At 39.2% G+C, this 25,232-nt stretch overlaps 1 protein-coding gene across 1 annotated transcript in view; it reads right to left on the bottom strand.

Annotated features, from left to right (window-relative positions):
* The window catches only part of PRTG (protogenin), a 138,584-nt gene extending 113,685 nt beyond the window's left edge, over positions 1–24,899 (bottom strand). The window contains exons 1-2 of the mRNA XM_069596441.1: positions 24,638–24,899; positions 22,075–22,377 (exon numbers count right to left, since the gene is read on the bottom strand). Of these exons, the coding sequence (XP_069452542.1) occupies positions 22,075–22,377; positions 24,638–24,731 (397 nt within the window). The 5' untranslated portion in view covers positions 24,732–24,899. The remainder of the gene's footprint in view (positions 1–22,074; positions 22,378–24,637) is intronic.
* Positions 24,900–25,232: the final 333 nt, after the last annotated feature.

Below are 25,232 nucleotides of genomic sequence, written 5' to 3'. Positions count from 1 at the left end.
CAGAAATAAGTCTAAACACAGAATTCTCAAGAAGCCAGTAAGTGATTTAGTGTCTACAATATGCCAAGCATTTTCTTGAATGTTCTGGCAGTGGAAAGGAATATAAGTCAAGGTCACTGAAAGATCCCATTACCTAGGACTGGACTGAAATAATAAGGAAAGACAAATATAATTGGAAGAGGTGTTGAGAAATAAAACGAAGATAGCTAGGATTACACAGAGATGTGAAGTTAAAAGAAGTTAGAAACTAAGTCCTCAAAGATCAGGTGTATAGTTTCTGAGGTAAGAAAAGATTCTTCAAGCCTCCATATCCTTTTCATTTCCTGCAGAACAGTAGGCTGAGTAAATATAGATGTTCTCTCCTCTTAAAAACACACTGAAATGTTGTACAAAACATATTCAAAACAACATCACCACCACTAACAAAATTTTAAGGGCAAGGACAGAATAGTAAACTTTGGCCTGATGCAGTGACTATAGGCAGTCGGCTATAGGCATTACAGGCTTCTAGGAAGAAGCGGTTTTGTTCCATCACAGCATTACTAACTAAGAACTGAGGCTGAAATCTCTAAAACAGTGGAAGAGTCAGTAGAAATACTCAACCACCAGTAAGTTCAGCAACAAGGAGACTTTATCCTAGATGAGAAGAAATGATTTCCATGACAAGCATAAACGCCTGGACTTTACCACACACTTGTGTAGATTACAAAATTATACAAATAATGTAGAGCAGCCAAAAAGTAATCCCCAATTGGTCCATGACCAGTGAAACTGCAGAGCACCAAACAAAAGCAAACACTTCCATAATATCAGACATATTAAGCCCTAGTGAAGATGAGCTCATAATAAAAGATTACAAGTCACGTAAGGAAACAATCTGCCCTGAGGAAAATCACCAGACAGAAAACAAGGAATTTGGTACCTCAACAGTAAAGTAACAGTAAACAGTAAACTTTACCTAACAGTAAAGTTGAAGAATACTACAAGATAAGGATTTTAAATGTTTAAAGACATGAAAGAAAAGGCAAAAATAAAACACATAAAAGAAAAAAACGTAATGATTTGCAAAACCAAAGATGGGTAAACAGAACCTAAAGGACATATGGGATACCACTAAGCCAATCAGCATATTCATCGTGGGAGTTCTAGAAGTAAAAGAGAGAGAGAATGGGGCACAAAGACCATCTGAGGACATAATAGCTGAAAAATTTACAAATTTGATGAAAGCCCAAGAAGTTCTATGAACTCCAAGAGAATGAATTAAGAAAGATAGGCACATAAATATAATCAAAATGTTGCAAGACAAAGGCAAACAGAAAATCTTGAAAGCAACAAGAGAGAAGAGACTGGTCATATACTTATTATTCCTCAATAAAATTAATGGTTAATTTCTCACCAGAGACCACAGAGGCCAGAAGACAGTGGAATGACATAAAGTGACAGAAAACACTATAAACCAAGAATTGCATATCCAATAAAACTATCCTTCAGAAACGAGACAGAAATTAAAACATTTGTAGATCAACGAAAGCTAAGGAAGCTCACTACCATGAGACTGGCCCTGTAAGAAATACTAAAAGAAATCCTTCATGTTGAAATGAAAGGATACTGCTGCTGCTGCTGCTGCTGCTGCTAAGTTGCTTCAGTAGTGTCCAATTCTTTGCGACCCCATAGACAGCAGCCCACCAGGCTACCCCGTCCCTGGGATTCTCCTGGCAAGAACACTGGAGTGGGTTGCCATTTCCTTCTCCAATGCATGAAAGTGAAAAGTGAAAATGAAGTCGCTCAGTCATGTCTGATTCTTTGAGACCCCATGGACTGCAACCTACCAGGCTCCTCCACACATGGGATTCTCCAGGCAAAGAGTACTGGAGTGGGTTGCCATTGCCATCTCCAGAAAGGATACTACTAGTCAGTAACTCAAAGCCATATGAAGAACTAAAGATCTCCAGTAAATGTAACTAAACAGGAAAACATTAAAGTCAGAATTAATGTATTTTTGGTTTGTACCTCCACTTTTTATTTCCTACATAATTTAAAGAAAAACCATAGAAGAATTATAAATCTATTTTACTGGGACATACCATAGAAAGATGCAGTTTATCACAGTTTAATATAAAAGGCTAGACTTAGGGGACAAGGGTTTGATTCCTGGTCTGGGGAAATTCCATATGCCACAGGACAGCTAAGCCCATGGGCTGCATCTATTGCAGCCCATTTGCCTAGAGCCTGCGCTCCACAACAAGAGAAGCCACCGCAAGGGAAGCCCACACAGTGCAATAAAGAGTAGCCCCCATTTGCTGCAACTAGAGAAAGGCCATGTGTAGCAATGAAGACCCAGCATAACCAAAAATAATAATAATAAATAAATAAATTTTTTTTAAGGCCAGACTGAGCTGCATAGGAGCAGAGTTATACATGCTACTGAAGTTAGGTTGGCATCAATTCAAACTAGATAGTTATAAGTTTACAATGTTAAATATAATCCCTATGGTAACCACAAAGAAATATCTAAAAAATACACACAAAAGGAAATGAGAAGGGAATTAAATGGTTCATCACAAAAAAATACAGTAGTGGATAAAATGAGAGATAAAAAGAAACACACAGGACATATAAAAACAATATAAAAATGGCAGAAATCCTTTTTTATCAGGAATTACATTAAATATAAGTGGGTTAAACTCTTCATCAAAAGGCAGAAGTTGGTGAAATGGATTAAAAAATGATTTATTAATTATATGCTATCTTCAAGAGAGTCATTTTATACCCAAGAAACAAACAGGTTGAAAGTGAAAGAATGGAAAAAGGTATTCCATGTTAAAGGTATTCTAGGGAGAGCTGAGGGGCTAGACTAGTATCAGACAAATAGACTCAAGTCAAAAACTGTCATAAGAGACAAGAGAGGATATTAAATACAACTAAACAGGTCAATTCATCAAGAAAATAGAATAATTATAAACACATGTACACCAAACAACAGAGCCCCAAAATACATGAAGCAAACACTGACAAAATTGAAGGGAAAAATAGATAGTTCTATGATAATAGAGACTTCAGTACAAGACATTCAATAATGAACAGAACATCTAGACAGATGATCAACAGGGAAATAGTGGATTTAAAGAACACTGTAAACCAATTAGATCTAATAAGACATATAAAGACACTCTAACCAAAAGAGCTGCTGCTGCTGCTACGTCACTTCAGTCGTGTCCGACTCTGTATGACCCCAACGACGGAAGTCCACAAGGCTCCTCCGTCCCTGGGGTTCTCCAGGCAAAAAATGCTGGAGTGGGTTGCCATTTTCTTCTCCAATGCATGTACGCATGCTAAGTCACGTCAGTCGTGTCCAACTCTGTGCGACCCTATGGACAGCAGCCCTCCAGGCTTCTCTGTCCACAGGATTCTCTAGGCAAGAACACTGGAGTGGGTTGCCATTTCCTTCTCCAACGACCAAAAGATTTTCCTCAAATATACAAGGAACATTCTCCAGGACAGACCATATGCTGGGCCATGAAACAAATCTGAATAGATTTTAAGTATTAAGCTTATACAAAATATTTTCTCCAATCACGATGGGATGACACTAGAAGCAAAAGCACTGAAGGGAAACTAGAAGACACATATATGTAGAAATTAAACAATACACTCTGAACCAATGGGCCAAAGAAAAATCACCAAAATAAAAATTTGAAAATATTTTGAGACAAATAAAAATAAAACATACCAAAACTCATGGGGGTTTTGATGAAAATAGTACTCAGAGGAAGATTATATATATATATCAGTAAATGTGTACATTTAATAAAAAGGAAAGATCTCAAAACAATAATCTAAACTATACCTTGAGGAAATAGGAAAAAAAGTAAACAGTAAATCTAAACTAGCATAAAGAGGAAACAAATATTGAAGGAGAAGTATAAGAAATAGAGGGTAGCAAAATATAAACATTTTAATGTAAATATATAAGCACTTTATATATATATATATATATTTACATTAGACTCTGAATAGCAGGTTAAGAAAATACTCTTCCATAATGCACGTGAGATAAGTTTCAAAAGAGGTTAACAAAACCAAGATTTGCAAGAGCAGAAGGAAACATTCACTAAGGTCTCATTTTCCTAGCTGAATATTATTTCTACAACTCCTACCTAAGAAATCAAAACCTAAGGTCATTGGGAACCTAGCCTCTTTCAGAAAATACACTCAAGAAACTACACTAAGACTTGCTGCTGCTAAGTTGCTTCAGCCATGTCCAACTCTGTGTGACCCCATAGAGAGCCCACCAGGCTCCCCCATCCCTGGGATTCTCCAGGCAAGAACACCGGAGTGGGTTGCCATTTCCTTCTTCAATGCATGAAAGTGAAAAGTGAAAGTGAGTCACTCAGTTGTGTCCAACTCTTCACGACCCCATGGACTGCAGTCTACCAGGCTCCTCCATCCATGGGATTTTCCAGGCAAGAGTACTGGAGTGGGGTGCCATCACCTTCTCCGCTAAGACCTTCTGCTGCTGCTGCTGCTAAGTCGCTTCAGTCATGTCTGACTCTGTGCAACCCCACAGACGGCAGCCCTCCAGGCTCCCCCGTCCCTGGGATCCTCCAGGCAAGAACACTGGAGTGAGTTGCCATTTCCTTCTCTGCTAAGATCTTCTACCACCATCAAATTCAGACACAAAATACAAACACCTGATTTACATGATAGGTGATATTCTCCACTTGGTAAGGGTTATAAGACTTCTGACAAGTTCTGCAAAATTGCTTGAAGTAAACCTTGTAAGAACCCTGTAGATACCACACAAAAGCACTTTCCCATAATATGCTGCAGTCCTTGCAGTAGTAATAGCCATATTTCTGTTTTGATAACTGGAAGGAGAACTTATTCAACACAGAAGTTCTAGCCAGAGCAATTAGATAATAAAAAGATATAAAAGGCATACAATGGAGAAAAATAAGTAAAACTATATCATTCACAGATGACATGATTATATATAATTTCAAAGAATCTGTAAGAAAACTACTAAAGCTAATAAATGAATTCAGAACAGTTTCAGGGTACAAGATGACACATATAAAGCCATTGTGTGTATATACACTCATAATAAACTATTTCATTTACAAGAGCATCTAAAAGAATAAAAGAGTGAGAAATAAATTTCACCAAAATATGAAATATGTATACACTGAAAACTGTAAAATATTGCAGGAAAAAAATAAAGACTAAAATAAATGGAAAGATACACTGCTTATGAACTGGAAGACTTAATATTAAGATATCAATACTACCCAAAGCCATCTATAGATTTAATGCAATCCATATCAAAATTCCACATTCTTTTATTTAGAAATGGAAAAGCCAATCCTAAAATTCATATGGAATTGTAAAGAGCCATGAATAGACAGAACAGTCTTAGGAAAAGAACAACAAAGTTGAAGGACTCACATTTCCTGATTTAAAAACTTTGCAAAGATACAATAATCAAAATAGCATGGTTTGATAAAGGCAGGGATATAGGCCAATAAAATAGAATTGAGAGTTTAGAAACAAACCCTATATATCTATGGCAAATTGATTTCAACAAGTATGCCAAGTTCATTCAAGAGGGAATCAACAGTATTTTCAACATGTGGTGTCAGAACAACTGGATTTCCAAATGCAAAAGTGTGAAGCTGGACTCCTACCACTGGATTCGGTAATGGATTCTTAGAAATAACATCAAAAGCACAAGCAACAAAAGAAAAAAAATCAACTGGACCTCATCAAAATTATAAACTTTTGAGCATCAAAGGATATTAACAAGAAAGTGAAATGACAAAAATACAGAACTGGAGAAAATATCTGTGAATCAGAGAATTTACAAGGGTTAATGTCCAAGATACATAAAAAACTCCTATAACTCAACAACAGAAAGATCAATATCCCAATTTTTTTAAATGAGCAAAGAATTTGAAAAGATACTTCTTCAAAGAAAATATACAAATAGCCAATAAGCACATAAAAGATGTTTGGTGTCTCCTCAAAAGGTTAAACGTAGAATTTTCAGATGACCTAGCAATTTCACTGCTAGGTACGTGACGAAAAGAATTGAAAAGAGGGATGCAAAAAACAATTACTTATGTGCTAATGTCTACTGCAGAATTATTCAAGATTGCCTAAAGATATAAATAATCAGTGACCATCAGCAGATGGCTAAATAAATAAAATGTGGTATGTCACACAACAGAATCTTAAACAGTCCCCCAACAGGAATGAAGTACTGATGCATGCTAATACATGGAGGAACCTTGAAAATATATGCTTAGTGAAAGAAGCAAGACACAAAAGTCCACATACTATATGATCCTGTTTTTATAACATATCCAGAAGAGGCAAATCTGCAGATACAGAAACAGGATTAATTGTTTCAGTGATAGGGGAGGGGAGAATTGGGAGGTGTGGATTTTCTTTCTGGATATAATCTAGAATTTGATAGTGGTGATAGATGCACAAACACCTACTGACTTGTACACTTTAACAGGGTGAACTTTGTGGTATGTTAATCCTATCTCAATAAAAATCTTATTATAAAACCATTTCCATGCTAGATATAGATTATCACTATGTCTCTCTTCCTATAAGATAATAATGACACATGCTCGATCATTTATTTAAAATCCAACCTTTTGGGGAATTCCCTGGTGGCCCAGTAGTTACCACTGCACTTTCACTGCTGAGGGTCCGAGTCCAATCCCACACAGTTTAAGGAACTAAGATCCTACAAGCTGTGTGGCACTGGGGCCAATAAATGAAAGTAGTTTTCATTTAAGAAAAAAACAAAAAGCCCTCAACCTTTTGATTGCAAAAGTGTTTCAGTCCACTGGAGGTTATTCAAAGACACACTGAAAATCACTGCTTCAATCAAACTTCCATTTGGACAGATGTATCAACAAACACTGAGCCTCTATAAGGACAAGAGCTCAATATCCCTACATAGAAGTTATCCACAGGAATGAAGTTCTGTGAAGTGCCACAGGACTGATAAAAATATAAGCACATTTTATAAATGAAATAAAATAGTGATTTTATTTCAAATTAACCTATTCACTGCACCAACAAAAACAACACCTCATATAAGTACAGTAAAAGGTAAGCTGCATAATGATAAAATATTTTTAATATAAATATTAAGAAATTATCTTTAACTTCAGGCTCAGTTCCACTATCATTCACTTTTGTCTTCCGTACTTGATGAGATATATGTGAATACAGTAAGATACACTTCCACACAATACACAGGAGAAAGTATTTAAGTACTGTGAATTTATGACTAGAATTAGCAAGCCTGAGCTCTGGTCTCACATCTAGCAGCTGTGTCCTTGGACAAAGCAGTTACCTCCTTCCAGCTTAATATTTATTATTTGCAAAATGGAAATATCTAAGACTACAACTTATGATCCTTACTCATGTTAGAGAAAGGCAGAATGATACTGCAAGTCAAATTAGGAAGCAAGGACTCATTACTGACTGTAGGATATGTTTCATGGGATCTTAAGGTTCTCTCTTTAAAATGTTCACAGCTAGTATCTAAACAAGTCTTTGAAAGTTTGGAGATCAGTGGAAAATAATAATGCATTTTCTATATCTTTTATTTTATTTTCTAAAAATGTCATCCCCTTTTGAAAGTTGTCTAACAGGAAAAAAATCTTTGATTAGTCTCTTTCTTTCTGTTCTGATAAAGAATGGTAGAGCAGAAACCATAAACTCCTAGCATAGAACACAGGCAGAACACTCTGACATAAATTGTAGCAATGTTTTTTTAGATCTGTCTCCTAAAGCAAAGGAAATAAAAGCAAAAATAAACAAATGGGACCTGATTAAACTTAAAAGCTTCTGAGCAGCAAAGGAAACCACTGACAAAATGAAAAGACAACCTACTGAATGGGAGAAAATATTTGCAAATGATATGACTAATAAAGGTTAATATCCAAAATATATAAATAGCTCATACAACTTAACATAAAAAATACAAACAACCTGATTTTTTAAATGGCTAAATACTTGAATAGACATTTTTCCAAAGAAGACGTACAGATGGCCAACAGGCACATGAAAAGATGCTCAATATTGTTAATCATCAGAGAAATACAAATTAAAACCACAATGAGCTATCACCACCCACCTGTCAAAATGGCTATCATCAAAAACAACAAAAATAACAATGTTGGAGATGATGTGGAGAAAAGGGAACCTGTGCACACTGTTGGGGTAAATGTAAATTGGAAAACAGTAAAGTGGTTTCTCAAACAACTAAAAACAGAACTACCATATGACCCAGCAATTCCATCCCTGGTATATATACATATACATATATATTTTTTTAAACCCTCACAAAAACAAACATATACAAATTCAAATAAGTTACACATACTCTAATGTTGATAGCAGCATTATTTACAAGATATGGCGGCAACCTAAGTGTCTGCCAACAGATGAATGGTCCAACTGGATATGTGGTATGCACACACACACGCAATGAAATTCTACTCATCCATAAAAAAGAATGAAATTTTGCCATTTGCAACAACAAAGATAGACTTGGAGAATATTTTGCTAAGTGAAATAAGTCAGAGAAAGACAAATATTGTATGATGTCACTTATACGTGGAATCTAAAAACTACAATAAACTAGTAACTATAATAAAAGGAAATGATCTTATAGAGAATTAGTGATTACCAGTGGGGGGGGGGGTGGGGAGAGGGAAGCAGGGAGTGGTAAAATAGGGGTAAGAGATTAAGAGGTACAAACCACTAAGTGTAAAATAAATAATCTGCAAGATATATTGTAAACACAAGAAATAAAGCCAATGTTTTAAAACTATGAATGGAGTATAACCTTTAAAATTTGTGAATCACTATGTTGTACACATACAACATATATAATATTGTACATTAACTATTCATCAATTAGAAAAAAAATGGCAGAGTCGATTCAAGTATGATAAGAAACTGATAACCTTTCTACTGACCAACTGTGAATCCACTTATATTTTCTCATTATTGCACCTGCTAAGCAGTAAAATTCTCTCCCTAAATATTAGAACTTCCGAGTTGACATTTGACAGATTCAAATTTCACAAAGTTTTTTCTGTCTGTATATTTTCTTTCAAGTATTATTAGTTCTAAAAATGTGGTAAATCATCCAGGTAAAGATACTAACAGGCTTTGAAGAAACATTACTCCATCATTAGGATAACTTTAATAATCCTTTTGGTGAAACTTTTGGTAACCTTACTGCTTTTCTGAAACTGCCTCCTCAATTAAAACTATATTAAACTTATTACTAAGTCAGAGCATGAAAATACAGCTTTCTTAAACATATAAAAATGAATTCTTTTTAAGAAAATAGTGAACACTTTTAGCTGGTAAAATTATTCAAGAAAATTAGTGATCTCCCTTTTAAAAAGTACTACCAAAATGCAATACAACATCAAAGCATTCTTGTTATCTGTCCAGTTTGAGGTCAATACTTTAATCAAAATTACTTTAAGTCCAATCATAGGGATTCAAGCTAATTCAGTTTGAAAGCTGGGGGAAAAATTAAACCTTATCATTCTTAACAGGAATTGGTGGTCACAGCAGGAAGCCAGTATAATCTATTTCTATTAAAACACTAATAACACTAGCAAAACTCTCTTAAGATGAAATCAGTACTACTTTTTTCAAACACCGAGTCAATAAAGATTAGAATACACTATTAATTACTGGCAGAGCCAGAAACATATTTGTAAAGTTATACCTCTTTTACACTATGTCAGCCTTCAAAGCAGCACAACTATTCTGAACTGTCCAATCTCAGGCAAGGTAATCTATTTTTCTAGACTCCTAAAAATAATACTAGTTCAAATGAGCAGTACTGGTTTAAGGCTTCCCCTCTCCAAAAGCAGATTTCCCAAGGTCTATGGCAAGAGTATGAATTCTTAAAAGTACCAAATTAAATAACTGACAAGCTATTTTAATTTTTTCTCCATGACTTAAATTGTTCTCTTGCAATGTCACTGGACTCACCCTTGCAAAAACATAATCTCTTGGCCATTTACTTAGAACTATAATAACAGAATTACAAAACTAAGGGCACCGTGTTGTTCATTATCCATCCCTCCTCCTTTTTCTCCCCAGATACCTATTTTTACAGATAAGACAAGTATCTATCCAGGATCTGACAATGCTCCGAATGATAAAGTGATTTGTCTAAAGTTGTGTAAGTCACCAACAATGGAGAAGGCATTAATGTTTGGCTCTTCTGCCTTTCTATCATTCCTCCTGCCTTCCCACCTCACCCCTCTCAGCAACTGAGTAAAAAACACAGCAGCACTCAGAGTATTTACCAGCTATTGGAAACTGTCAACTCCATCACCTCTTTATGAATGACTACAAGGACAGGAAAATAAGAACTCAACAAAATTAAAATTCTGCTTTGACCCAAATACTATTTTCCTCAAATATAATGAAAATGTGCATTCTATTTTGAGCTAATTAGTGATTTGTTCCACGCCAAGTACATTTCTGGCATAGAACACACGGTACCAAAAACATTTAACCACCCTTGCTCAGCACTAGAGCAACTTTAAAATATTCTGGCTCCTTCTTCATCTATCTCAGCGTTCCCCCTTGAGTCACCAGTGGCTACTGGCCTCTACAGGTGATTAACTCCATGTAGCAATAATCACAACTTTTACTAGCATAAACAACTTAACCAAAACTGAGGCATACACAAAGAGTAATATCCTGCAGAAGATAAAAACTACGAAATCCCTGTCCACTGCTACTAAGTAATGTAAAACAAATATTTCATAATGGATAACCAACAAGTACCTACTGTACAGAAGATGGATTCTGCTCAATCTTACATGGCAGGCTGGATGAAAGGGAAGTCAGGGTGTGGGGGATGGATATATGTATATATATATGGTGGAGTCCTTTCACTGTTCACCTGAAACTATCACAACATTGTTAATTGGCTAATCCCAATACAAAATAAAAAGTTTAAAAAAAAATAACATAAAACAAATATTTCAATAACAATCACTCAAAAATTTCCATGTGACTTTCTGTGTACTAGTTAAATATTGTATTGTCTAATTCTTTTCCTTTTAATAACCCTTTGATACCCTCAGCAGATGCTACCATCTTTACATCATTATCTATAAAAGTTAAATTACTTCTGACCAAAATAAGTCTATGGTACCAGTGAATGAGCTGAAAAGACTTCTGTTAACAATTTACCCAATGAACCACCTACTACACGGCAAATGTTATTCTATGGTTGTTAATCTCATACAGTTTTACTTATCATCATGTTCAGTTCAGTTCAGTCGCTCAGTTGCGTGTGACTCTTTGTGACCCCATGGACTGCAGCACACCAGACCTCCCTGTCCATCACCAACTTCTGGAGCCTACTAAAACCCATCTCCATCATGTCACTGATGCCATTCAACCATCTCATCCTCTGTTGTCCCCTTCTCCTCCCGCCTTCAATCTTTCCCAGCATCAGGGTTTTATCAAATGAGTCAGCTCTTCACATCAGGGGACCGACTATTGTAGTTTCAGCTTCATAATCAGTCCTTCCAATGAATATTCAGGACTGATTTCCCGTAGGATAGACTGGCTGGATCTCCTTGCAGTCCAAGGGACTCTCAAGAGTCTTCTCCAACACCACAGTTCAAAAGCATCAATTCTTCGGCACTCAGCTTTCTTTATAGTCCAACTCTCACATCCATACATGACTACCGGAAAAACCACTGCTTTGACTAGACGGACCTTTGCTGGTAAAGTAATGTCTCTGCTATTTAATATGCTGTCTGGGTTGGTCATAGATTTTCTTCCAATGAGCAAGCGTCTTTTTATTTCATGGCTGCAGTCACCATCTGCAGTGATTTTAGAGCCCAAGAAAATAAAGTCTCTCACTGTTTCCACTGTTTGCCCATCTATTTGCCATGATGTGATGGGACCGGATGCCATGATCTTCGTTTTCTGAATGCTGAGTTTTAAGCCAACTTTTTCACTCTCCTCTTTCAAGGGGCTCTTTAGTTCTTCTTTGCTTTCTGCCATAACGGTGGTGTCATCTGTGTATCTGAGGTTATTGATATTTCTCCCAACAATCCTGATTCCACCTTGGGCTTCATCCAGCCTGGCATTTTGCATGATGTACTCTGCATAGAAATAAGCAGGGTGACAATATACAGCCTTGACATACTCCTTTCCCAATCTGGAACCAGTCTGTTGTTCCATGTTCAGTTCTAACTATTGTTTCTTGACTTGCATACAGATTTCTAAAAAGGCAGGTCAGGTGGTCTGGCATTCCCATCTCTTTAGGAATTTTCCAGTTTGTTGTGACCCACAGTGTTAAAGGTTTTGGCACAGACAATAAAGCAGATGTTTTTCTGGGACTCTCTTGCTTTTTTGATGATCCAGCAGACGTTGGTAATTTGATCTGGTTCCTCTGCCATTTCTAAATCCAACTTGAACATCTGGAAGTTCATGGTTTAGGTACTGTTGAAGCCTGGCTTGGAGAATTTTGCTAGCATGTGAGATGAGTGCAATTGTGCAGTAGCTTGAACATTCTTTGGCACTGCCTTTCTTTGGGATTGGAATGAAAACTGACTTTTTCCAGTCCTCTGGTCACTGCTGAGTTGTCCAGATTTGCTGACATATTGAATGCAGCACTTTCACAGCATCATCTTTTAGGATTTGAAGTAGCTCACCTGGGATTCCATCACCTCCACTACCTTTGTTCATAATGATGATTCCTAAGGCCCACTTGACTTTACATTCCAGGATGTCTGGGTCTAGGTGAGTGATCATACCACTGTGCTTATCCAGGTCAAGAAGATCTGTTCTGTACAGTTCTGTGCATTCTTGCCACCTCTTCTTAGTATCTTCTGCTGCTGTTAGGTCCATACCATTTCTGTCCTTTAATGAGCCCAACTTTGCATGAAATGCTCCCTTGGTATCTCTAATTTTCTTGAAGAGATCTCTAGTCTTTCCCATTCTATTGTTTTCCTCTATTTCTTTGTATTGATCACTGAGAAAGGTTTTCTTATCTCTCTTTGCTATTCTTTCAAACTCTGCATTCAGATGGGTCTATCTTTCCTTTTCTCCTTTGCCTTTAGCTTCTCTTTCTTTCTCAACTATTTGTAAGGCTTCCTCAGACAACCATTTTGCCTTTTTGCATTTCTTTTTCTTGGGAGTGGTCTTGATCCCTGCCTCCTGTACAATGTCATGGACCTCTGTCCATAGTTCTTCAGGCACTCTGTCTATCAGATCTAGCCCCTTCAATCTATTTCTCACTTTTACTGTATAATTATAAAGGATTTGATTTAGGTCATACCTGAATGGTCTAGTAGTTTTCCCTACTTCAGTTTAAATCTGAATTTGGCACTAAGGAGTTCATGATCTGAGCCATAGTAGGCTCCTGCTCTTGTTTTTGCTGACTGTATGGAGCTTTTCCATCTTTGGCTGCTAAGAATATATAATCAATCTGATTTCAGTATTGACCATTTGGTCATGTACATGTGTAACGTCTTCTCTTGGGTTGTTGGAAGAGGGTGCTTGCTATGACCAGTGCGTTCTCTTGGCAAAACTCTGCTAGCCTTTGACCTGCTTCGTTTTGTATTCCAAGGCCAAATTACTCCATGTATCTCTTGACTTCCTACTTTTGCATTCCAATCCCCTATAATGAAGAGAACATCTTTTTGGGATGTTAGTTCTAGAAGGTCTTGTAGGTCTTCATTTGAAAGTGAAAGTGGCTCAGTTGTGTCCGACTCTGCGACCCCATGGACTGTCCATGGAATTCTCTAGGCCAGAATACTGGAGTGGGTAGCCTTTCCCTTCTCCAGGGGATCTTCCTGACCCAGGAATAGAACTGGGATCTCCTGCACTGCAGGTGGATTCTTTACCAACTGAGCTATAGAACTGTTCAACTTCAGCTTCTTCAGTATTACTGGTAGGGGCACAGACCTGGATTACTGTGATACTGAATGGTTTGCCTTGGAAACAAATGAGATCATTCTGTCGTTTTTGAGATTGCATCCAAGTACAGAATTTTGGACTCTTGTTGACTATGATGGCTACTCCATTTCTTCTAAGGGATTCTTGACCACAGTAGTAGATATAATGGTCATCTGAGTTAAATTCATCCATTCCAGTCCATTTTAGTTCACTGATATCTAAAGTGTCGACATTCACTCTTGCCATCTCCTGTCTAACCACTTCCAATTTGCCTTGATTCATGGACCTATACAATATTGCTCTTTACAGCATTGGACTTTACTTCCACCACCCATTACAGCCACAACTGGGTGTTATTTTTGCTTTGGCTCTGTTTCTTCATTCTTTCTGGAGTTATTTTTCCACTCTTCTCCAGTAGCATATTGGGCACCTACCGACCTAGGGAGTTCATCTTTCAGTGTCCTATCTTTTTGCCTTTTCATACTGTTCCTGGGTTCTCAAGGCAAGAATACTGAAGTGGTTTGCCATTCCCTTCTCCAATGGACCACATTATATTAGAACTCTCCACCATGACCCATCCGTCTTGGGTGGCCTTACAAGGCATGGCTCATAGTTTCATTCAATTAGACAAGGCTGTGGTCCATGTGATCAGATTGGTTAGTTTTCTGTGACTGTGGTTTTCAGTCTGTCTGTCCTCTGATGGAGAAGGATAAGAGGCTTGTGGAAGCTTTCTAATGGGAGAGACTGATGGAGGGGGAAACTGGGTCTTGTTCTGATAGGCAGGGCCATGCTCAGTAAATCTTTAATCCAGTTTTCTGTTGATGGGTGGAGCTGTGTTCCCTCCCTGTTATTTACCTGGGAACCAAACTATGGTGGAGGTAATGAAGATAATGGCAATCTCCTTCAAAAGGCCCCATGCTACACTCAGTGACCCCAACCCTGCAGCAGGCAGCCAACCCACGCCTCTGCCAGAGACTCCTAGACACTCATGGGCAAGTCTGGGTCAGTCTCTGTGGGGTCACTGCTCCTTTCTCCTGGGTCCTGGTGCACACAAGGTTCCATTTGTGCCCTCTAAGAGTCTATTTCCCCAGTCCTGTGTAAATTCGGGCAATTCTGTGGTGGGGTTAATGGTGACCTCCTCCAAGAGGGCTTAAGCCATACCCAAGTCTGCTGCACCCAGAGCCCCTGCCTCTGCAGCAGTCCACTGCTAACCCATACCGCCACAAGTGAAGTTGCTCAGTCGTGCCTGACTCTTTATGACCCCATGAACAGTAGCCTGCACCAAGCTCCACCGTCTATGGGATTTTCCAGGCAAGAGTACTGGAGTGGGTTGCCCTTTCCTTTTCCAGGGAATCTTCCCGACCCAGGGATCGGACCCAGGTCTCCCGCACTGTAGGCAGACGCTTTACCATCTGAGCCACCAGGGAAGTCCCATCGTGCCACAGGAGACACTCAAACACAGTTCTGCCTCAGTCTCTGTGTTGTCTCTGGGTCTTGGCGCACACAAGGTTTGTTCGAGCCCTCTGAGTGTCTCTGGCAGGTATGGGGTTTGATTCTAAACGTGATTTTGCCCCTCCTACCATCTTGCTAGGGCTTCTCCTTTGCCCTTAGACGTGGGGTGTCTCCTCGAAGTTGCTCCAGTGCCGCGCAGCTGCCACTCCAGTGCCTATGGTCTTGCTGGGGATTCTCTGCCTTGGACGTAGGGGTATCTCCTCGTCCAAACTATGGTGGAGGTAATGAAGATAATGGCGACCTTCTTCCAAAGGTCCCTTGCACTCACTGCTGCACTCACAAAAGATGTTCTCTAACATTCTCTAACATTCACCACACATGGAGATTTCTCATCTCTTCAACTACAGTGTCCATCACATTAAGAAAAAAAAAAATTTCCAAGAAAATATCTAAAGTACTGAAATCAAAATGAATGAACCTACAGGAGGGTAAACTCTTAATAGCAGTTTTCAACATACTCTCGAGTGTGAAAAGGGATGAAAAGGAGTCTTCAATCAATAAATTTAACACTAACACCAAGAAAATTTGAATATCAAGTTAAGACAGAAACAGTTAAAAAAACTAATAACCAAGTATTACTTGGACTGAAGTTTGCCACTACTTTCAGAAACATCAGTGGCTCTCCACCAGGGGTGATTTTGCCTCCCAAAACACATTCTTTCATCAACACAGCTAGAAAACAGTGCCATTGGCATCTGGTGTCTAGAAGCTACACATCCTATGTTATACAAGTCAGCATCTACAATGAAGAATTACCTAGCCCCAAATTTCAACTGAACCAAGGCTGAGAAACCCTGAGAAATGTAATCGATTAACTCTCTCTATATATATATTTGGTATATTGGTGGAGTTGAAAGACTACCCAAAAAAAGGGGGGATACTTGGGGGGATTATCCCAAAGGAATATGATTTACTTAGAGAAAGTTATCTATATAAAGCAACATCATTTTTTTTTTAATGTCACGTTGTTCCAAACAGGGATTTACTATAGTTTCATAAAGCAAAAATTTTAAAGAAAATTTTATTTCCATCAGTCCTAAAAATTAAGTCCAGCAAGGATACAAGTTTGAAACCAGGACCCTGAACAATGATTGCACTCCCCAATAGTTACTTGATTAATCTAGTCACTACACATACTAAAGCTATAAAATACACACAGAAAAGCAAACACTCTAGAAACTAAAAAAAAAATTTTTAATTCATACCTTCTGTTCAGTCTATAAGAATTTGGCTTTTAAAGCTCATCAAAAGCAGTTTCTGAGAACCAGAGGTTTTAAAAAAGAAAAAAACAAGAAATGTAAAAGTCAGGAAAGTATTTGTCAGATTAGTGTCAGAGACCTTTGTGAGGATGACGCCTTTATCATCTGTAATACGTATCCCCAAAGCAGTTCACTTGGCTTCAGAATTACAGCCACTGAAGGTAATTTGGTACAGTTTTACCTTTTTGTACATCACTACTGTCCATTGTTGACTGTGAACTTCCTCTGTGCCAATTATCATGTTAGGGCAACTGTCAATTCTGCTTCAATGCTTACAACCATATCTTCTTCCTCTCTTACGTACTAAGATATTTAGAAAATGATGAGTTTTTAAAGTGTTTTAATAAAGAGTCTGAACACCATAAACTTTCAGAAGTACTAAGATAGCCCTGACTGACAGGAAAAAGCTTATATTTGTGGTATAATTTTTAGAATTTTTCTTAAAACATCAATAATCAGATGATTGTAAAATGCAAGCATAATCCTCAGCAAAATGCTTGACTTAACATTATTGATTATTTTCACACTAATAGTAATTGCCAGTTTAAAAGCTGAAAGTAAATGACCTTAATTGAGCACCTTTGCCAATCAGAGAAAAAATCATGTCTCAAAATTGTAGTCAAGAATATAGTTTTCAAAAGAAGTAACCTCAAATGCATTCATTTATTAATTGAAATACTCATTCAACCTAACACGGCTGCTTAAGAGATTTGTTTTCTGCTATTCTTTTAAACTGCTCTGGACTTCATCAATAAGCCCAGCTGTTAAATTCAGGGGAAATGACAACAAATGCCCAGACAAACAAGTGCTGAGAGTGAGGGCCTTTCTTTAGAACAATCAGAGCTAGTTGACACAGCAGGGCCATACCAAATGCCCGTCAAAATTCCATTAAGAAGCTTGACAGAAATAAACAAACACATTTATACATCTTAAACCAAATTATAATTCTATCCCTCAGTGGACTCTGCTTCATTGAAAAATAAGAACTCCAACAACTTTGAAAAATAGTGAGATAGTATTACAGGTTTCTGGAAATGAGAAATGATCCTCAATAATCAAGGGCAAAGTGGGAAAAACTGGTTTCATTATCCAGATATTACAGGTACGTGATAAACCTTTTAGGCAGACAGATTTTAAGAACCAAGTGTTATTGTAAATAGGCCTGTAGAACTACATGTGCTTTTACTTCCCTGCCTTAACTTAGACGATTTTAGGATGGTCAGTTTTTAATTTAAACATGTACTTTTCAACCATACCACCCTCTCTTCTATTTAAAGATGATTTTTCTTGGATCCCAAAAAGCACCATCTGAACCTTATCTACAATGCTGGCAGATTAGTCTCTCTAAATATCTCAGTTTGTCTTATTTTTCCAAAATCAAACAACTTTTGCTTTTGTGCTAGCACTCTAGAGTTCGGACAAGTAACTGTTAACAGCTTGATTTGAAGTGAACATGCACACAGGTAAGAGATGTTATCCTTTTCACAGCATCTACAAATCTCACTAAGTGTCAATGAAGCAAATTCTTGCCCATCTGGGGTCAAGGATGATGAATAAAATTCAAAATTTAGGCTAATAAGTTCATAGTTCTTATCTTTCTCTTTTCAATATACCACCCACCTTCTTTTCTTTCTAAAAAGACTTTTAATGTTTTGAACATGTTTTACCTTCACATTTCAAAGATCAGCTTTGAGTTATAATTTATGTATTACTCTTTAAAATAGAAACCATACTCATAGAACAGTTTTTCATTAATCTCACCAAAAAATGTCATTTCATCTGAACTTAAACTGAAATGACAAACATGTTATTCTTTGAAAACCCACCTACAGTCTTTTAAAGGAAAACAACTACTGCTATTAGTTTTATGGATGCTAAAACTAATCTCAAAATTTGGAGGGGGCGGGGTGTGAAATCCATCATAAAGTTGTAATAATTCCTATGGTCTTCCAGCTACAAATGCTCACTTAAAATTTATTTCACACCCAAGTGAACAGTCATGAAAAACCCAGCAAATATAAGTCAGCTTTATGTCAGCTCTTTCCCTCCATCCTAAGACTTCAATTCCACCTTTTATGGAAAGGAAATAAACAACCAGCTTCCTGTTCAATCACTAGCTTACCGCCAGTCTTTTACACATCACAGAACACAACCCGCCTCCTCCTTTTCTTCTCTCAAATGTCTCTTATCTTAATTTAAACTTGTTGAAATATGAGACCGTTTTACCACACTAATGCTTTTCTATGAAATTTATCTTACTTACTTCAACATTTAGAATGTAAGAAATGTCAAGATGTCATAGATTATTTCTTACTCCTAAAATATTTAAATTAAATTATTTATATAGTGAAGACTTAGCACCTATGAAAGTGAAAATTTGATCTGCCAAAAGTTAAAAATACTGAAATTTATAGGTAAAGGTTGAATCTCCTGTTCTTACTACAGTATACAACTGGAAAAAGAGCTGTCCACATCACTCCCTTTTCTATTCTAATTACATGAAAATGTAAAATGGCTAAAATAGCTATCAATAAAAAGGATTAACTTAAAAAAAAAAACTAAATATTACTTTAACCCTATACTTTCCTTTAAAAATGGGATGCCTTAGAAAAGCTAAGTTAGACAAATTCTTTTGTGCTTGGATGAACAGGAAAGCAAAGCCTCCAGGCCTTAGGGGAGGAACCTTGTCCACACAGCAGGCTCTGATGTGCCTGGGAGATAAGGCTCCACAGTGACACTTAAGGAAAGGCCTGTTCACATTCGAATTTCTGCATTCCTCAAGAACAATTCATGGCAATAACTAACTTTGCAGAAGAGCTACATGAAAGCTTCGACCAATGAATGAGGGTCATCTGCTCTTTATCACAAGGGTAAACCTCATCCTGGCCAGTTTCTAACCTTTTAACCCTGTGAATTCCTAATTTACACATGAATAATGGAATTCTTGCCTAGAGTGCAACTTTCAGCTTCTAGTTCCTAAGTTTAGAAACCAAGACTTTATTGCCTGTATTAAAAATCTAAAACTCGCACTGATTAAAGTTTTAGATTTCCAGGTGCTATATTTATTACACTTCAGAACTAAATGATATGCTTGGCAACAAAACCCTTGACCAGAAAATAAAAAGAACATACTTGCACCCCACTGCTATCAATAACTAGGAGAGAGCCAGCCTTCAAAAAAAAAAAAAAAAACCAGAATGTCCACTTAATGCCTATTCTCTTCCTGTTTAATATGTATTACATCTTCACCCTGAACACAGGATAAAGTCATCCAAGCCTCCAATGTCATTGGACACGGCTTCTCTGGTATCAGGACTTCGTAAATTTTAAATCTCTAAGAAATTTCATATTTTAAGGAAAAATCTAAACCCACTAGGCATATCTTACTTTAACTCTATAATAACTGAATGCACTTTCTAAGCAGAGTACCTCCTCCAAGTTAATAAGATGTGTGCATATGAAAAGTGTGGTTCCTATAACTAACATACTACAGTTGATATTTTAATAGCAAAGCAATGTTCTACATAGTTTAACTAAAAAGGTTTTTTTGATACTTAAAATATCAAAACTACTTCACCACCAAATCCTTCAAAATATTTACATCTAATAAAATATTTATCATTAATAATTTTTATAAAGATACAAAACCTAAGGCTACTCAAAAGCCAATACAAACCTTTGTTTCACTGTTACTAACATTGTTAGTTACTACTGTCAATACTATTGAGACTATTTATGAAACCTGAAAGCTCTGCGTGTTTTCAAAGCATTTCTAAGCATCCTAGAATTGTCAGGCTGCTAAGGAGGTCCTGGTATCAAGTGGTCATGACGAATCTTTCAGAGCCATCAGTCCCCCTCCACCTTTCCATCCTGCCCCTTCTCCTCTCTGGCAAAGTAATACAAGTTACAGTTTTTGGACATGAAAACACAAGATTCCACAAACCCAAAAAGGTGAAAAAAATTACAACTTTATGGAACAATTAGACAAAAATTAAATGAATAAAACATAGGCATAAAAAGCACACTATCCTGAAAACAATATGGCAGTGAAAAACCATTACTCGGCAACAACAACAGCAACAAACGATGATTGACCAATCATCACAGCAAAAAAAAAAGGCAAGTTTATCAGACATTCTCTCAGGCTAATTAGAATTGGAAATTTCTCTACTTTCCTGACATATTTCAATACAAAAAGATCTTCACTTACAATTTATTTTCTACTATTAATTATTATTGCGCATATAAGTTACTAAAATGAAGGTAGCATAAATACGGACCGCTACAATAAAGTCACCTAGGAAACCCCCAACAATAGCTTCCTAAATTTCAACTTGTGGAGACCTTGAAAAAAGTATTTCCTGAAGATTATGACTTTATCTCAAGAGCTCCCTCCTCCTAGTGTTCATCTTGTGAATGATCAATTTGTAGGTGTAGAGCAAAATCTATCTTTTGTGGATTAACAAAAACATGTGGATACAATGCCTGTAAAACTGTTTTTAAGATACAGTTGTGTATTAAGATTTAAATTTTGTCTATTGTAATCTTGAGTGCTGGGTGTGGGATCACCTGAAGAGATGGAAAGCTTCAATGAAAACACGGAGTTCTCTAACTATCTTAGGCCCACGTTTATACTCAACGATTATCAGGGTAACCACCAAGCAGTGGGTCACTCGGACAAATGGTTGATCTGATAGGGTTGTTAATACAAAGGAAATCATTAGACAGCAAACTTTATGACAACTGAGAAAAAGTGGGCAGATCTGGTTTAAGTCCATTAGGCATAATATGGAAATAGCCTTAATCTCTTTCTCTCCCAGCAGGAAAAGCCTACGAATACTTCAAAGGCTTGAGAGTTACTGACCAGTGCCCTCTCTTTCAATTAAAAGGCAACATGGGTGATCTTAAAGCAGTCAGAGAACTGAAAGCTTGGGTTATATGGAAGATTTAGGGTTTAAAGACCATTTGAAAAGTAGAAAACACTGTTTATGATTTTCAAAATTTAATTATTAATTTAAAAAATGAGATTTTAGAACAACCGTTGTTGTGTTGACTAAATTTTCACCAACTCTTTTCAGAGTTTGAAGTGCTTATTCATATAAAGTCACCTCTACAAGTTCTGGTGTTCTAAACGTAAATGTGACTTTTGTTCTCATTCATTCAAATTTATACATGCATATATATTTTCCCCTCAGATTTTTTTGCAGGCCTTAGCATCAAGTACTATCTCCAGGTTAGCATACTAATGAAAATCAAAAAATCATCAAAATGTAGCAGTGAAAAACATCAAACAATCAAGAACTTAAGCACTTACTTGATAAAGTAAGATGAGCTTTTTGACTAAGAATGGCTCCATGTCTGTTCATGGCCAAGCACTGATAAAATCCTTCATCATACTGCTCTCCTCGCTTGCCTTCCACCTCACTGATGTATAAAGAGCCGTTGGACAGAACCTGGATCCGCTTATTTTCAGACACTTTGGCTCCATTTTTCAACCAAGTGACCTTAATAGGAACTTCTCCATGAGCCTGGCAATCTAAAACGACTGGATCCTTTCTTGTAACAGTTATATCCTGTGGTTCTTTTATAAAAACCAGTTCGCTAAAGCACCATACTCCTACAAGGAAAAGGGGGGAAAGGCATATCCAGAATTACAGGTGTAAAATAATTTCTTAGCACACAATTGTAAAACACATATTCAGAGTGTAACAAACCAGTTTAACAAACCAGATTAGTTAACTGACAAACACCTTAATAAACCAATCTAAGTTTGCTGAAAGGGAGCAAACCTTTTCAGTAAATCAGATAAATCTTTTTACAACATCTTACACTAAAAGCCTAGGGAAGATTTCAATAACTTTTCATCCCTTTTAAGAATTTTGTTCTCAAGTCCCGTGCTAGAGTTTCAAAATCATCAGGAAAGCTCTTGAGCAAAAGCTGTTTGCTACTTTTACAAGCTTGTCAAAAAGATCTTGAACAGAGTAAGTCGTAAAAGTCTAATTTTACAAGAAATCATTAGCAAAACTCCAACTCTGTGAACAAGCAAGTTTATTTCCTTGTCCCTTGAAGAGTTTTTGAAACCCTTGGCACCTAGTCCTCTGGCAAGTGCTTTGTGACAAGTTACAAGTTTGCACTTTTATACCTGCCCTTTAACAGCAAAGATTCTGTCTCTTCTTGAAAGAGACCCATTTACTTAATTTCTGCAGAGTATGGTAAGGTATTTAAAGGACAAACAGTTGACTCAAATGCTGGTAACTCTTGCTGCTTGTACTCAGTGGGTGATCGGATTAGGAACCTTCTATTTCTTTTTCTTTTTTTCTTTTTTTTAGAACTACCAACTGTTGGGGGGGGGGCGGGGTGAGCGTGACTAATTGGTCCTTACTGTCTAATAGGGAGAGGAGATTGCTTAATCAACCAATACACATTTTTATCAGAGCAGAGGAAAGGCTTTATTCTAAGTATACACATCACCGCCAGAATAAAGCATCCGATGACCAAATAACATCCTGTCACCTCCTTCATTTAGCGCAAAGGTCAACTGAAGTCTTGCATACTGACTGGGGCCGAGTAGAGTATTAGCGCCCTGGAGCAGGGGCGGGGCGGGGCGGGGGGGGAGGTGGTGGAGTGCATTTCATATTCCTTCTGATTGTCTTCATTTCACAGTACCAATCCACGGACTGATCTGTTTCTCATCAAGGCAGGTCCTCCAAACCTCACACACCAGTCACGCTCCCACGCCCGGGCTGCTGACTTCTCCTAATGGATGCCCAGGGCGACAAGAGCGACCCTAACAGCCCCGCGCAGCGAGGACCACTCCGGAAGGCGCCCGTTGTGTTTCCGAGTCACATCTGACTTTGATCCTTTTCTCATGCTAAAAGAAAACTAACTCCTCCTGGAGAAGAGGGGTGTGGTTAGAACACCAAAGTCTGGGGTTTGTAACCTGTAAATAAATAAAAGAACCCATTCTTCTGAACACCTCTTCTCCCCGCCCACCCCCCTCCACTTTACACTTCTTAACCGTTTGGGGATAAAGCAACCCGGACGCGCAAAAAAAAAAAAAAAAAAAAAGCCAAAAATTGGTTCATCCAAGTTTGCGCAAGGCTAACTAACCTGGAGTTCGGAGGGATCTTTACATTCGTGCACCCCTCAGATCCTGCCCCCAAATACCTAGCTGTGAGAAGTAAATCCTACTTTGATACCTTCCTTCTCAGCTTCAGGACACTTCTTCCTCCCCTCCGGGGCACAAATGGGCCACAAAACTTCCACTCCTTCTCTTTCCAATGCCACCCTTCCCGTTTCCTCCTCATTCGATCCGGTTCCGGGAAAGCGGGAGCACTTAGGGGTCTGACCTGGACGCTGAGTTCACCTATTTCCTCCCCCGCCCTAAAATGTGAGGCAGTCCCCACTACAAACCCGGGAGCCGCGCGGAAAAGCGGCGCCCCCCTGCGCGGCGAGGCTGCCACTAAGGAAACAATATAAATAAAGCCACGTGCGGCTACTGCGGCCCAGGCAGACAGGCGGGCGGGCGGGCGCGCGGTGCCCGGGCTGGGCGCGGAGGCGAAGACACGGCCGGAGCGCGGACAATGGCACGAAGAGACAGGGGGGGACAGTGGACAGCGGGCGTCGGCCCCCAGGGCGCGGCCGGGGGAGCGCAGCGAGGAGGGGCGGGCGCTGCGAGAGGCGGCCACTGTCGCCGGCGCCCCAGCAGAGCCCGCGCGCACCTCGCGTTCCAGCGGCTCCCGACTGGCTGCAGGGAGGGGACAGAGGCCGGGGGTCAGTGCTCCCGCAGAGGACCCCGCCGCCTCCCAACGCACGCACCCTTTTGCCTCCTTCCCCAGCCCGCTCACTCCCACCGCCGCCGAAGAAAGCGCGCCCACCTGGAATGCGGCCGAGGAGCGGCAGGAGCAGGAGCGCGCCGAGCAGCATCCCTGGCGGCCGCGGCCGGGTGAGGGGTCGCAGGGAAGGCGCCATTCAGCGGGGCTGCGCGGGCATGCTCCCCCGGCGTCCCTCAGCCGCTGTCCGCCTGCCAGCCCCCAACTCCGAGCCCTCTTCGCGCGGCGGCTGGACACACGCAGCGTGGGTTTCCCGCTCGGGTACCGGCGTGGCGTGGTGCGGCCGGTGTCTGCTCTCTGCGGGAGCGGCGAGGCCGGCGCAAGGACACCCGCTCGCAGGAGGCGGGGGTGGGGGGGCCGAGCGTCCGGCCCGGGGGCGGAGTGAGGCGACGGCTGGAGGGGGCGGGGGCGGTGGAGTGGACACCGCCGCTGCTGCTGGCCTGGGGACTACTTTCTACATCTGGCCCCTGGTCTGAGGACCGCGAGGTCGGTGCGGCCGCGGAGGGAGACGCTCGCTGGAGGGGGCCCCGTGGCGGCCGGGTCGTGGCCCCGGGGGGAGGGGACGGGCCCCGCCGGACAATGCACCTGGGGGTCAAGCCCCGGCTGAGGGTTTCAGGCCCGCTTCCCCGCCCCCTCTGGC

The sequence above is a fragment of the Ovis canadensis genome, chromosome 7 (assembly GCF_042477335.2).
Source record: "Ovis canadensis isolate MfBH-ARS-UI-01 breed Bighorn chromosome 7, ARS-UI_OviCan_v2, whole genome shotgun sequence".
Lineage (NCBI taxonomy): Eukaryota > Metazoa > Chordata > Mammalia > Artiodactyla > Bovidae > Ovis > Ovis canadensis.
The sequence above is the reverse complement of the archived record's forward strand: the minus strand, read 5'-3'. Positions and strand labels throughout refer to the sequence as shown.